We start from the raw sequence: 14422 nt of genomic DNA, 5'->3' as shown, positions 1-14422 counted from the left end.
TCCACGCCCAGTTTTTAAAATAATCACTTCATGACGTGTTTGGCAGGTTATGCCGCGAGTTCTCTACTCAAGCGTGAACAAAATAACAATTTTCTTTATATGTTTTTTATGTTTACAAAAAAACTTTTGTACACCAAATTGTTATGGCACAGAAATAAGTGTTTTGGGCAGTTTTGTTTATATTTATGATTATGATTGAACATAAGTTCAAAATATTTATGCAATAATTTTTTGAAATAATAACCAAATTTGAAAGTGATACTTTGCCTAAATGCATAATACTGTATTTTTGTTTCATTTATAATATTTCAGGAATAAAATGGTAACAATTACAGACCCAATGACACAGTTTCAACTTAACATTTTTCTGGACATGTTGGCTGAAATAAAAAATTCAAACTTTACAGAAATCTTACACCTTCCGTTAGGTGGCAATAAACACACGAGTGAGAAACGTAATCACCCGGATGCCTTTTCCTTGTGCCTATCAGGCCGGTAAGTCAACGTTCACGAAAAGCATGCGCGAATCTGGAAAAATCACTTAAAAACCTACGTGTTATACAGTTTCTTAGCATCAAGTGTTTTCGTGAAGATTCATTAGCTGATAATATGCGTTCATTGTGACTCGCCAGGCTTTCAGAATGTGTGAAGGGTAATTAGTAAATGGTATGTTGTCCCAGATAACTAAGCGGCCATGGCGAAGAACCCGAAGCCGCATTCCTCGAGGAACAAACCCCTCGGCGGAGGAATTAATCGCTATTCGCGGTCTGTGATGTACGCAAAGCGCTACGCGTTCAAAAAGCGTAAGAATGTCACCAAAATCGAGAAGAAACGAGAGGAACGAATGAAGGAGAAACCGATAGGAGGAGACAAAAACGGCGGAACTCGTTTGGTTCGAGTCAAGAAGATGGTGATTTGACTGGATAAAGAAATGCATGGTTTCGTGCAAAATTATGACTTAGTTTGGTCTTTTTTTGTATTGGGGTAGTGGAAATGCATTTCCAAGGCTCTAAACCATGTGCCATTATTGTGAATATGTATAAATACTTGACTTTACCTACCTGTGGAGAGTCTGTCACTGCTTTTGCAAATGATGTATATTTTTGCAGCCACGTTATTACCCGACTGAAGATCTTCCCAGAAAATTCAGATCACATGGCAAGAAACCATTCAGCCAACATAAGCGCAAGCTCCGATCGTCTATTACCCCAGGAACTGTCCTTATAATGTTGGCTGGACCTTACAGAGGAAGAAGGGTTGTTTTCCTTAAACAGCTCGACACTGGTTTGCTCCTCGTTACAGGTTGGTTGCTATCTTTTTTTGGATTCTAGTTCTGTTACATTTCAAGAATTTTATGTGGAAGCCGCATTGAAAAGACATTAGCCGATACATTAACATACGAAAAAACTTTTTAACATGTTACAAAATAACTGTTATGAATGAAGACATGTTCCCATTGCGTTTATAGATAATTCATTCCCATTTTGCTCGTTCTAGCCCCAAAGTATTTTGGCCAATTTTTTTTTGCTGTATGTTCATGAATGATGAGTCTGGAAGTGCCGTCTGAAAATATTTATATATTTCTATCCTATTAACATGACGTCGTATCCACTTCTGACATGAACAAAGCAGTAATTTCTGTACAAATTTGTAAAAGTTACCGGCTACTTTTTTTCTTACAAAAACTATCTTTTTACCACTACAAATATGTTAGACTTCGTTTGCTTTTAATATGCCATGATAACTAATGACCAGTATTATCCTCAAAATATATGTATTCTTGCAGGGCCTTTTAAAATCAACGGTGTCCCACTTCGACGAATCAACCAGGTCTACGTTATTGCCACAAAAACAAAAGTTGACATTTCGGGCTTGAACATCCCGGAGAGGGTGAACGATGCCTACTTCCGTAGGAAAAAGCTTTCCAAACCAAAGCACGGAGAGGGAGAAATTTTTGAAACTGGACAGGAGGTATATATCTAACATTAAGGCATTAAACTGCAAAGGCGACATACTAGTTTTACATCACCAGGTTCAAAATAATTTAAGAGTATTCTTTTAACTGATACGGGAAAAAGTGACATTGCAAAAGTGCAGACATGGCTTTATTCGTGTACTAAAGATTATTTCAAGTTACTTGTTACCCCAAAACTTAAATTAGATTCAAAGCATATATTTGGGACTACTGTCCATGTCCCTATTGCTAAACAAGAAGCCATAAATAGAAACCAATGTATTACCTTGTTGCCAATGATGTGAACAATTGTTTCAGCTTTGTCTGATTTCAAATGAAGTATGACTCTTACTACTGAGGCTTGACAATGGTCCATATTGGCTTTATTCTAAACTAATTATGCACAGACAAAGCTTTTTAAAGACTTTATTGTCAATAAAACATTAAATTGTTTTGTATCATTAGCTTGTTTGTAGCTATAATAATGAGAAGCCTAAGTCTCCTTTTAGAAAAAGCTTGTAAAACGCCAGTCACAATTTTACAAATTATGCAAAGATTAATATTTGTCCTTTCATTGTAGAGGTTAGGCTGGATAGCCTTAACATGCCACAGTGATTTGCCAAGTTTATTTCTTGAGGTTTCCTGTTCCTCACCCAGTATTTTTTATCCATTAGAAATACACAGTTTCTGAAGAGCGCATCGAAGACCAGAAGGTCGTCGACAACCAAATCCTGAAGGCGATAAAATCTGCACCTTACATGGAAGGTTACCTGGCATCCAAGTTCGGTCTCTCTACCGGGGAATACCCTCACAAATTGGTCTTCTAAGCCTGTTTGTGTTTTTTCGCAAATACAAGAAAATTCTTATGCGTTTGAATGTGTGACGTGATGTTGCAGATGTGATTCGTATTGAGTTAAGGTTGAAAAAAGCTGCTTGGTTTGCTGTGGGGACCTAATTTTGACCGCACTCCTGCTTTTTACTTAGCTTGTGCGCTTTGGAGAGGTGTAGTTGTGATCGTAACTGGCTTCCACTGTTAAGGATGAGGATAGATTTATCGATGCGAAATTGTTGTCTAACTTTATCAAGAACAAAAAAAAATAGGTGTACAAAGAACTGCACAATTTTTAGTTACAGATTTTTTGTCGTGAACACGTTTCAACTTTTTTCACTCAAAATCTGAAAAAATGAAGAGTTTTTGACACATCGGGAATTCTTATCGGAAAAATACAAATTACAAATGTACGTCGACATTTTGTTAACTTTTCAAAACTTGCGAAAATGCAAAAATTGTTGGTTTCATAGAAATCATACCCGGACCAATAGAAATCAAAGCTAAAAAGGAATGTGATTGAATTAAAGTTTTTTGATTTCAGTGTTTGTTTGTTATTGTGGATCTTGTGTGTCCGTGGATCGTGGACAACAACTTTAGTTCACAGAGGATAACTAGCTTGCAACATAAAACAACACAAGCGTGTATTTAGATGTAGCATGGGCGAGGATTCGCGCCCATTGATTTCTCCAAGAATAGATGCTCATTCAACAAATGTTTCGTACTTGGCTTATCTCCCTGCTTTGTCATGTTTGTGTTAAAGCACGTGAAGGTAAGGTTGTGCAACGATGACTTTACTGGACCGTTGGTTGTCAATGACAATACGTAAATATGTAGGCTCTTTCTCTAACAAGCAAATATCGATTTCACTATCCCAAAGTTTTACTATAGCACGATTGTTATGTTGTGTCCTTTATTGATATGCTTTTCAAGTGAATCTTTCTGAAGTTTACTTGCATGCTCGGCCTCATTTATGTAATAAAATACTTACGTATTACTTCTTGTTTCAGTTGAAATTCTGAGTACATCCAAAGAAACATCGAGTTTAGTTGGTTGGAGGATTGAAAATTATGTGGACGGCGTTGTATCCTATAGCAACATGGTTGATGGTGTAAGTCACGACAGCATACTCTAGTTAAAGATTGGTTGCCGGTATTTTGTGCTGTAAAATGTGAATATTCATGTGTCAGTATATTCGTAGGACTCCAAAAGGAGTAAAATATGATCAGAGCCAGTGTAGTATTTATTTGTAAAGACAGATCCGTTGGTCACCGACCTGCACAGGCTGAATATTGTAGTCACTTTTTGACATTTTCTCTATTTATGTGTAGTGGGGAGAGGTGAGTGTTTTCAATGGAAATGAATCGGTCCGAGGGTTTGAAGTCTGTCCTGACACGCAGCCTTACTTAGGAAGTGTAACACAAAGCTGGCTCCGTTCACCGTATCTCAACATCACAGGTAAACATGCCATAATATTTCTTTTGTGTATTGTTCATCTACATATTTCTATGCCAAAATATGCATGAATTGAAAGGAAAGCCAAAGTCAGTATGCTTCTCATGCTGAAACAGATGTTTCAAATACTACTCTATCACTAGTTTATCACTAGCTTTGGCTTTCCTTTTTAAACTTGACTCCAACTTGTGTTACCATGAAACATTTAGGAATTCCAGACAATTTTAGATAAGTTATATCTGGTAAATGTCTCTGGAATGGTCATTACTTATTGTAATTGTATCTTGCTATTGAACAATATTTTTAAAAATGTTAAATATTTCATAGAAAAACGCTATACTATCATAAAAAACATTTTCAGGAGTCTCAAGAATTTATGTATCTTTGCAATTCTGGATGCGGGAATGTCATGACTTGAAGGACACAATTTGTCGTGAAACGTTTAAAGTATTTTATCGACTTATTGATGAAAATGAAGGAATTAATGATGAAGTTCCTTTGAGTAAAGAGCATTATAACAAAGTAGACACTGTCGCTGCAGAGGTTAGTTGAGTTAAAAGTATAATCCCATCACATATCCTATCGTAGGTATCCATATTTTATTCAATCTATATTTGTCATCCACTGTCTTAAAGCATAGTTATCAATGCCATTTTGATAATTTAGAATCATAAAATTTTATAGTCATAATAAATGTTTGTGTTGCCAAGATAGATGAGTATTTAAAAAAGATACACATGAGTTCTTTTATGTCTTCAGGTCCGTTTCCAACCAAACCAAAAGCCTGTGAATTACAAAATCAACCAAGAAATGGTGAAAATCACGATTCCTTCCAACCAAGCGGCTGTGTATGTTGCCATCATGGATGAGGGCGCATGCATTTCTGTCACATCTTTGCGGATATATTACATTGTATGCGGCACCGTTATTAACAACCTTGCTGTGTTTCCGGAGACGCATACTGGACAATCGGACACATCCTTGGTCAAGGTGAGCTGTATGGTCTTAAACTACCATGCATGTTTTATTCTCTGTAATGTAGTTCTGGTGGACTTAGCTGAAGCATAAGCAGAATGTATTTGTAAAAAACAACTTTTTTCATGTTGGCATTGTGAAATTGATCGTGGTATATAACATCATTTTAAAATTGGAGTAAATATGTAAAGTAAAGGATTGACTTTGATATTATCTCTGTTGTTTTAAATGAATTTGGTTAATGTTTTAAGTCAAAACTCAACTCCTTGACCTACTTTCAATGCTCACAACTTGTTTGCCAACTTCCATTGTGTTTTTTCAGTAAATCCACAATCGCACAAAAGTTGAACTAGTCCACTTGTTGTAAAATGTAGTATCAAGAGTTTAACCATGGTTTAAGTTGGATTAGACTTGCTCCCACTTTGACTGCAATAAAGTTTGTGTGGAAGATTTACGTAATTTTTCTCTGTAGGGAGTTTAATGCTGAAATAATTACATGTGTCAGTTGTTATGACAATGCTTTGCTCATGGAAACTAATGAGTGCAAATTATATCAAGTGTTTTTGGTATAAACTCCATCTACAATCTGATTTATTGTTTTCATCTGGTGCATTGCCATTAATTAAGGACCTTTTCAATAAAATTAATTAAGGACCCTGCCTGTTCTTCTTTAACTCAAATATCAAACTCCTAATAATGCAAAAACATTTAGCACAAAATGTGCAATTGTTTTCTTTTCATTACAAGAAACAGATATTAAAAAAAATTTTAAAAACCTTTTTCTTTAGAGTTCCTGCGATGACCGCGTTCATTGTGTACTCCTACAATAAAATACAACTTAGAGTGATAGATTTTAGTACAAGGTATAATTCTCCAAGCAACTTTAAATATTAATGAATTTCAACCACACAGGTTGATGGATGGTGCGTGGATAATGCAATTAAAATGCCGATTTCAAAGAACTCCAACGCCACCGTCACTCCACAGTATCGATGTACAAGCTCCGGAGAGTGGAATGTTGCCACAGGTTCATGTCAGTGCAGGGCAGGATTCCAACCAGATGCCGCAATGCAAAAGTGTTCACCCTGCCCAAGTGCTTATTACAAGTAAATTGTGGATTTTTTTTGATTTTTTTTCACTCTTTTGCCAAATTTTCATGTAACATTATTAAACAAGTTTTTCAAACTGTTATGTACATAATATATATAATAGTCAGTACATTGTTAATACTGGTTGGTTTATGAAGGGTCGTTAGGTTTGTGTTAATAAAGCCTAATATTTCAGCCTCACACCAGGGTTTCCAAATTTTTTGTAACACCAACATGTGAATCATTTGTCTGTTTTTGAACCCCTTTTGTGTATATATTTCAAAACAAAACACAAAATAACTAAAGTAACAACCAAGATTTATGATCACAAAATCTTATAAAAACAAGTTTCCTTTTCTTTATTATATCATAATGGTCCAGTTTTGAAAACCCTACACTGGTCAAAGTTACATGTTTTTTAAAGGTATATAAAGCCGTCAGTTATGTTCCTAAATGTTTACTGTTTTTATTTTTAGACCTCTTGATGGCAACACACAATGCCTACGTTGTCCCCCGTACTCATTTACAACCCACCTTGGCGCCACCAAGTGTCAGTGTACATTGGACCACCATGGACAGCAGCCCCCATTTGAAATAAGCTCGTCCTCTGATTCAATCCGACACAAATATAACTGTGAGATTTGTTCCAAACTTCCAAGCAAACCAACCCTCCCTGTTGTGAATACTGAAGCTATATCTCAAGGTAGGTTTCACAAAAATTCCTGTTCTCTTTACATAAATGGTCAGGACTTGAAAGGCATTTCATGCGTGGTTTACTGATACATATCGAGGGTCTTGAAAATAGTTTTAATGATGCATTGCCATGGGGTTGTGGATGTACTTCCTCAAAATTATATAATGCAAAATTATAATTTACTCAAAGGTCTTTGTGTACTGTTTATTGATGTTCCGTGGCACGATTCTATTTCATATTGTTGTCTTTCAGGCAAAGTTGAAATCACTTGGAAGCCGCCTGATTACTTTGGTCGATGCAGAAAAGTAGTTTATTGTATTTTATGCCATGCTTGCCCTTCTGTGGAAGATGCCCATGTTCAATCAGGTATAAGCATGTTTTATTTTAAACTAAAGTATTGTCGGCCTCTGATTTTGAATAGAAACAATTCATTTTTATTTTTACCAGACGCAATATTAGCATTCAGTTAATATATATTGTTTTGAAATATTTCTATTACATACAGTAGTTTTGCAATTGACAGCAGTTGCCAACAAAAACACTAAACTTTTGCAACCTTCTGTTAATCAAACTCAATGAAGCAAAGTTGAATCAAGTTATTATTTTAGCCTCACCGTTGTCTTCTACCTCATCAAGTTCGAACAACAGCTGCAGCGTACCTGACGCTAGCTCGAACTCATCCATGCAAGCTACACATACAAGTTACTGTGAACAACTTACATACAGCAGCAAGCCCTGCCTCACCGAAAACCTTCAAATACAAGTCGGCAACCTGCGTGGTCACACACGCTATGCTTTCAGTGTTGTGGCCGTCAATGGAGTAACTGAGAAAAGATTTCCACAAACTCTTCCTGTTTATCCCAGAGACAGGGAATTCAGTTTGGTTGAGAAAAAAATAGCGGTATGTGAGGATTGTTGCGGAAATTTAGTAAAAAAAAATAGTTAAAAAGTTGGGATTTGCGGATTTAAGATGCATGCTACAACATTAGGTGTACACGAAAAAAAATATTTTTCTGTTGTACTGATATTGGTGTATATTCCAGTTGAGTTTGGTTCTTGAGACGAGTGCAGTCACTGTTTTTGTCACAACACAAGAAACTCTCCCATCTCAAGTGTTTGGGATCCATCTGTTGAACATCAACCAAACAACTGCATCCATCCAGTGGGAATCTCCAAGATTCCCCAACGGCAAAATTCTCTCCTATGAGGTCAGTTTTTTACAAAGTTTAAAAAGTTCACTTGTTGCTAAATAAGTGTTTTTCAAAGTTTAGCAGCTAGTTCTGTGCAGCAATCAGTAGCTGCACTCATGACACCCTATTGTTCGAAACCTTGTCTCAATGAACATAATGGCTCTTTTGCTTCTTTCCAACAAAACTTTTTTGTTATTTTGCAGGTATGGTATTTTGTAAGTTCTGACATGGAAAATATTGCCTTGTCAGTTTCAAATTTACGAAGTATGAACACAGCGAATGTTACAACATCGAAAAATTCAGTTTATCTCAAACCTCTTGATCGTGGTACTGAATATTCCCTGTGTGTTCGGGCAAAAAACATAGCAGGTTGGTTTAATTATTTCCTTAGTTTTGTTCAGCTCATGCCGAATATTCTGTGTTCTTATTCGAAAAAAAATTTTCTTGGCATTCGAAAGTTATGTTATTTAATTTTTTCTTGGCACTCCACCTTTGAGAACCATGGTATCATTTGTGACATAATTATTCTCTTGCAGGATTCAGCAATTTCAGCGCTCTGTTAAAGTTTGTGACATTGCCTGATTCACAGACTACAGTGGACACACCTGACCCTACAACTCAACCATCAACTTTATCGAGCTATATTTATCTTATCGCCGCTGCTGCAGTTGTTTTAATATTGGTATGTTTGCCAAAAACATGACAAAAGTATTGCATTTAATTATATTTCTGCGATGATCCATTATGGTCCGTGAGTTGCAGACAGTTGTGCACAGTGTTTTGTCCCATCAAGTCTCATTAGTGCAGCAGGTTGCTGTCAACAGTCTTACAGGCTAACTAACCATAGGCTTGGTTACTTTTGCAATGCACATCGATCGGTTGGGTATCAAACGTGTGGACTAATAAGACATGATAGGTTGAAACAGTGTGCATTGTCTGCAGCTTATATTTTATTTAATTTGACAACTTTGATTTTTGAAATTAAGTCGGCATTGATCCTTGCATACACGTAGGTGTCGCACTAATAAAATAATTGAAATAATTGCCACATGTTAATGAAAAAGAACATTATTTTATTTTATACAAACACAATTCAAGCTTTTTTCAAACAATATGTTTTTCATTCATGGATTGATTTGCTTGCTTATTGTTGGTTTTAATTTCAATTATAAAACAATCATTTTAATTTGTAGTTTGGAACATTTGCCATTCTCTGGTTTAAATGTTCACCCAAACGACGCAGCAAAAAGTCACAGAATGGACAATACCACGCACCACAAAATGGTGATGTTGTCGACGGAACAACTGGTTACACAGAAGTCCAAGGTAATTATTGTGTTAATATTGATTGTAAAATATCAGCAACACGTTCTTTAATTTATGAATATTTGCAAATGATCATAGTGTTTTGTGGGAAAAGTATATTACTTGGTTTTTAAGCTAAGGTTTTTGTATTCTTGGGGGTAGATGGAAAGCAATTTGTCAAGAGTCCAACAGTGTTTATACAAAAGTTTCACAAACCAATATGTTGACCTAATGTTGATGTTAACAATTTGTGTAAGAGATATATATTTACTGCGCCTTATTAAATTCCTGAATAGGTTTATTTAAACAATTTTATTCTGATCTTTTCACCATCAGAAAATGTTGAACAACAAAAGACAAACATTTGTTCTGTAACAGACCAGCGAACTTATATTGACCCGTTTTCTCTCGGCCCAATGCTTCCCCACAATTTTTTATGTGAAACACTGCCATCGCTCATCACAATCGAGGAGGTGATCGGATGTGGAGAGTTTGGGGAGGTGTTCCAGGGGAAGCTCCTTAAAAGTGGTGAGTACTCACATGTTGAGTTCACTCTATAATGTTGTCCCTAAAAATTCTTACCTTTCTGATATGTTGCTTTTTAATGGGCGTTTGTTTGCCAAATATCCAGAATTAGAACATTTTTAGTAACTTTAAGTGGTTAAAATGTAAGGCAAGTGCAAATGTATATTTTGGCATGTTTCAAACAGTAGTTTATGGTTTACAGTAAGTAAGTTCTAAAAGCAAAAATAAGTGAACGATGAATTCGGGGTAAAGTGGTAAACATGCGCTCACACGAAACCCACAAATGACCTTGAAACTGTCGGAACCTGACAAGTGAGATGGGTGTTGAAGATCATTTTCGCAATTTTCCGCCGTTCTCACCGAGCCCGGAGTCCCGACGCAACCGCAAAACGTCAGCGGAAAGCGTTGGAAATTCCACTAGTATCGTGTCTTTAATCGCGTTAAGCGTTCATTACAACTTCACCCACGCGTGTCTCAGAACTCTCCTGCCATTATCGCCAACCGGACGTGAGTCATAGGGAGTTAATCACTTCTCGACAAACCGTGTAATTATTCCCGTAACATTCTACGCATGTGGTATGCGAGGTTACGTGACCGAATAATGTTCCGCTTCACTGCACTTTTACGGCCCCGACGTTAAAATAATGGACGAGAATTTCCGGCCAAATATTGTCACACAAATTATACCAACCAGGGCCCCAAGTTCCTGTTTTTTAAACGATATTTTTATCAAACTGTCACAAGAAGTTTATTAGAAGCTATAACAGCTAAGACGGGCTATTGTGGAGTTACAATTTTACCTTCGCTCATCTTATGTAATCAGAACCAGACAAAATCACCAAAATACAACTTAGTTGTGTGTCTTTCAGGTGGCTGCACATATGAACTATCATGAAACTTCTTTCCGAATGCTCGTTGTAACTTCATGTACAAATTTAATTAACTTTCCAGGTGGCAGCAGCGGTACGAATCATACACTGGATGTCGCTGTGAAGCAACTCCACGCTCAGTGCGAACCACACGAACAGGTAAGATTTCTATACCATGTGACGTCACACAATAACTTATTGAAAAGTCACTTGGGTTAATATCATGACTCACGTGTTTTGCACTTTCGGTAAACAGGAGAATTTCACGAATAAATAAGGTCATAGTCTGTATGTGGTTTGGAATTTATACAATGGCTTTTGTCACACAATGAAAAAAGATGTTTTTTTTGATCAAAACGAAGTAGAAAATCTGAATATTTCATCAACTTTGCAGCTTGATTTCCTGCGTGAGGCGATGGCTCTGGAGCGATTCCAACATCCGAACATCGTGAAGTTGGAGGCGGTCGTCATGAAATCTCGTCCCTTCATGATAGTAACAGAGCTCATGGATCACGGCTGCTTGGAGGCTTTCCTTCGCGCTCATCGACAGGCTCACAAAGCGTTTCCATCGACAGTTCTTGTTCGTATGTTGAGGGGGGTGGCCCGGGGAATGGAATATTTGAGCAGTTTGCAATATGTTCACAGGTGGGATTGTTTTGCTGATTGAAAATCTACCTTTAGTGAATTTGTGCAGTAAGTGATGTCTTTTTCTAGTGTTGATTTTTGCGAATCCTTTTGGAATCCTAAAGTTTAAATACAATTTAATCCAGATGTCATCGAAGCAACAACGAATATTTGATGTCTATAAAACACACATAGCAAGTTTTTGTGTAACTGCAAAAGAAAAAAACATTTAGGACCATTTTCCAGTAATTTAAAGAACATTAACTTTTTTACAGAGACTTGGCAGCTCGTAACGTTCTAGTGAACAGCGACCTCGTGTGTAAGGTGTCAGACTTTGGATTGACTCGCCACATGACGGAGCGAGAGAGCGACTCGGATTGTTCTTGTCCAACTTACACAACCCAGGGTGGGAAGATTGCGATCAGGTGGACGTCCCCGGAAGCTGTGGCGTTCCGAGCTTATTCACAGGTTTGGGAACGAACTACATTAAAAAATTCTTAAGAATCCTTTGCACGTGCTCCCAATAATCCAATGCTTTCTGCATAAGTTAATGCAGGGTTTCTTAACTTATATGGGTCTGCGGATCGCCCGGCAATTTATTTAAACTCTGTAAACCCGGTGGCGGTGAATGTATGCGGAAAGTATTAATTGTGCAAAGCCATGTTGACTCCCTCGATAGGTCAATGGGCTCCCATGATGGATCTCTGTGGGCCTTTATGGGTCAAGAACCCCAGAGTTGGACCTGGATCAGCGTTAAAAGTTTTAGAAATCAACAAACTGTTAATGTGATTGCCTCGATCTTACACATTCTCCACCCATTGTTAACAGGCATCGGATGTGTGGAGTTTCGGAGTATTCGCTTGGGAAGTGGCGACGTACGGGGATAAACCTTACTGGGATCTCACAAACCAACAAGTCCTACAAGCCGTTAACGAGGGTTTCCGCCTTCCCGCACCAGAGGTATGAGTTATCTGTACAAGATGCCCGCAACGTTTTGTCCATGGTGACAATCGTGTGGTACCTAGATCTTCAACATAGTGCACCATAGTCACGTATCTATTAAAATTAACAATAAATTGACAAACACAAACATAAATAGGGCTGCCAACAGTAAACACTTTCAGCATATTTTATTCCTTTCAGGATTGTCCGTCGATTTTGCATCAGATGATGTTATCGTGTTGGCAAAGAGATCGTCACGCTCGACCTACTTTTGTTGAAGTTGGCGACAAACTCGATTCAATGTTGGACGATCCTGAATCTCTCCTAATACTGGCAAGCCCGGCAAGCACTGGGTGAGTTGTATGAAAGAAATTGTCGAAATTCTCATACGCACTGTGGTTTTTTTTCAAGTGTAAAATCTTGTTCAAAGTGCACTGCACCGAAATTTAAACAGAAAAAAGTTAAGGTTAATTTTTTAAAAAAGTTTGGCGAAAAAGTAGCTTGAAACGGCAACAAGTTACTGGCATATAATACCGCTGATCAAAGATGCGGTTGAACCGTTGTGACCGCATTCGTGTGAAAAGCAATTTAGAGGTTACGTTACAAATGAAAAGGTTTGTCGCTTGATTGTTCACTACCTTGCCAAAATGTTTATGCGACAACGTGCCTAATAATTATGGGTAATCCCCCAACACGCGGTTTCATATTATTTTACCATTCCAGGGCCGACGACGCGTTCTTCACAGACTCATCGCCCCCCTCCCCCGCCCCCCCTGTACCCACCCTCACCGAGGGCCAGTCACGTCATAATTACGCAACTTGTCAGGAGGTGTCTGATGACGTGGATGACGTCAACGAGCAAAATGACGTGTTCGATTACTCAAGAACGTTCGACTCGCTTCTTGCGAAACCGCGTTCTTCTTCCGCTCGTCGCCACGGGAACGACGATTCGCCGTTGCTGGGCAACGAGCCTGGCGCCCCGGCGGTTGGTAACCCGTATGCTGCCAGTATCGTTTGAGGGACTTTTTCTCGGTTGCACTTTTAACGTTCTGTCGTCACCCGAATATCACGGATGTGGAAAAAGTCTGCATGGTCCGGAATTGTCAGACGTTTTGTTCAGAAGATCACAGTGCCTGTACGGGTTCATTGGTTTAAAAATTAATATTTTTGTCATGAGTTTAATGCAAGGTTTCCACACACGTAGCGGACTAGCTCACACATACCCGTTATATACACTTCCACATTGCCTTGCATTTCATCAGTTAACTGGTCTGCTTTACCGCCGAGAAAAGGTACCTCTTGGAAATTGACCAAACACACATTCCAATAATTGCATGCGTTCTCATATTTTCTTGTTTATTTCCAAGGTGTCACAAACATCGCATTAAAGCGAGCCCTTATTTTTCTACGCATATCATATATACTTGCCGATGCCACTGTTCCGGTTTCTCATTTTACTGTAAATCATGTGTATAATGCTCTACCGACGTTCATTCAAGTGGGAAGATTTATGTTTCATAACTCTAGCAAGCGATAGCCTCAAATTGTAGCAAATCAACACAACACGGTGCATTTTTTATGTCTGGTGCTTTCTTGCCTTCCCGTTTTCGATCACTTTTGACTTCACAGCATTCCTTACAACGAACAAATTGTGCGCCAAGTTGTTGGCGTTCTCTTTGGCTCCACCGTGCGGCAGTGATTTTTAGAAGTGATTGTCTAAGATCGTTATAATGCCGATATGAATTTGTACATTGCCATTGTTATACCTCTGATTTTGTTATTCTCCTTTTTTGCTAGATCAATATTTTGTCGTAGTTGTCGTAATCACTTTCAAAACATATTTTTATCATCGTGTGAATAAAATTAGTTCCCTAATGTGATTTTCTGATCAGTGGTCAGTTTGTGTCCGTAGAATAAACGGAGAGCACTCGTTGTATTGACAGAAGCAACAAGCGTAACTGGCCCTAGAAAA

The 14422-nt window shown here is 37.9% G+C and overlaps 2 protein-coding genes across 3 annotated transcripts; both read left to right on the top strand.

Annotated features, from left to right (window-relative positions):
• Positions 1 to 448: 448 nt before the first annotated feature.
• LOC145897392 (large ribosomal subunit protein eL6-like) lies at positions 449 to 2824 on the top strand. The gene is made up of 5 exons (XM_082985664.1): positions 449 to 495; positions 681 to 910; positions 1110 to 1302; positions 1787 to 1971; positions 2629 to 2824. The coding sequence occupies exons 2-5, from the start codon at positions 695 to 697 to the stop codon at positions 2779 to 2781; spliced, it is 747 nt and encodes a 248-aa protein (XP_082841790.1). The 5' UTR covers positions 449 to 495; positions 681 to 694; the 3' UTR covers positions 2782 to 2824.
• Positions 2825 to 3334: 510 nt separating this feature from the next.
• On the top strand, positions 3335 to 14300 carry LOC145895725 (ephrin type-B receptor 1-B-like). 2 transcript variants are annotated; one of them, XM_082984521.1, is made up of 20 exons: positions 3335 to 3555; positions 3794 to 3894; positions 4115 to 4241; positions 4600 to 4781; positions 4998 to 5228; positions 6126 to 6319; positions 6778 to 7004; positions 7248 to 7361; positions 7604 to 7896; positions 8039 to 8203; positions 8389 to 8554; positions 8722 to 8867; positions 9379 to 9511; positions 9869 to 10015; positions 10967 to 11043; positions 11279 to 11529; positions 11784 to 11976; positions 12337 to 12468; positions 12652 to 12803; positions 13174 to 14300. In XM_082984521.1, the coding sequence occupies exons 1-20, from the start codon at positions 3483 to 3485 to the stop codon at positions 13466 to 13468; spliced, it is 3399 nt and encodes a 1132-aa protein (XP_082840647.1). In that variant the 5' UTR covers positions 3335 to 3482; the 3' UTR covers positions 13469 to 14300. The 2 variants fall into 2 exon arrangements, with proteins under 2 accessions (XP_082840647.1, XP_082840640.1); XM_082984514.1 differs by having other exon boundaries at positions 9869 to 10018.
• The last annotated feature ends 122 nt before the right edge of the window (positions 14301 to 14422 follow it).

Source organism: Ascidia mentula, chromosome 1 (assembly GCF_947561715.1).
Source record: "Ascidia mentula chromosome 1, kaAscMent1.1, whole genome shotgun sequence".
In the NCBI taxonomy this organism is placed as follows: Eukaryota; Metazoa; Chordata; class Ascidiacea; order Phlebobranchia; family Ascidiidae; genus Ascidia; species Ascidia mentula.
This window is presented reverse-complemented; position numbering and strand designations above follow the sequence as displayed.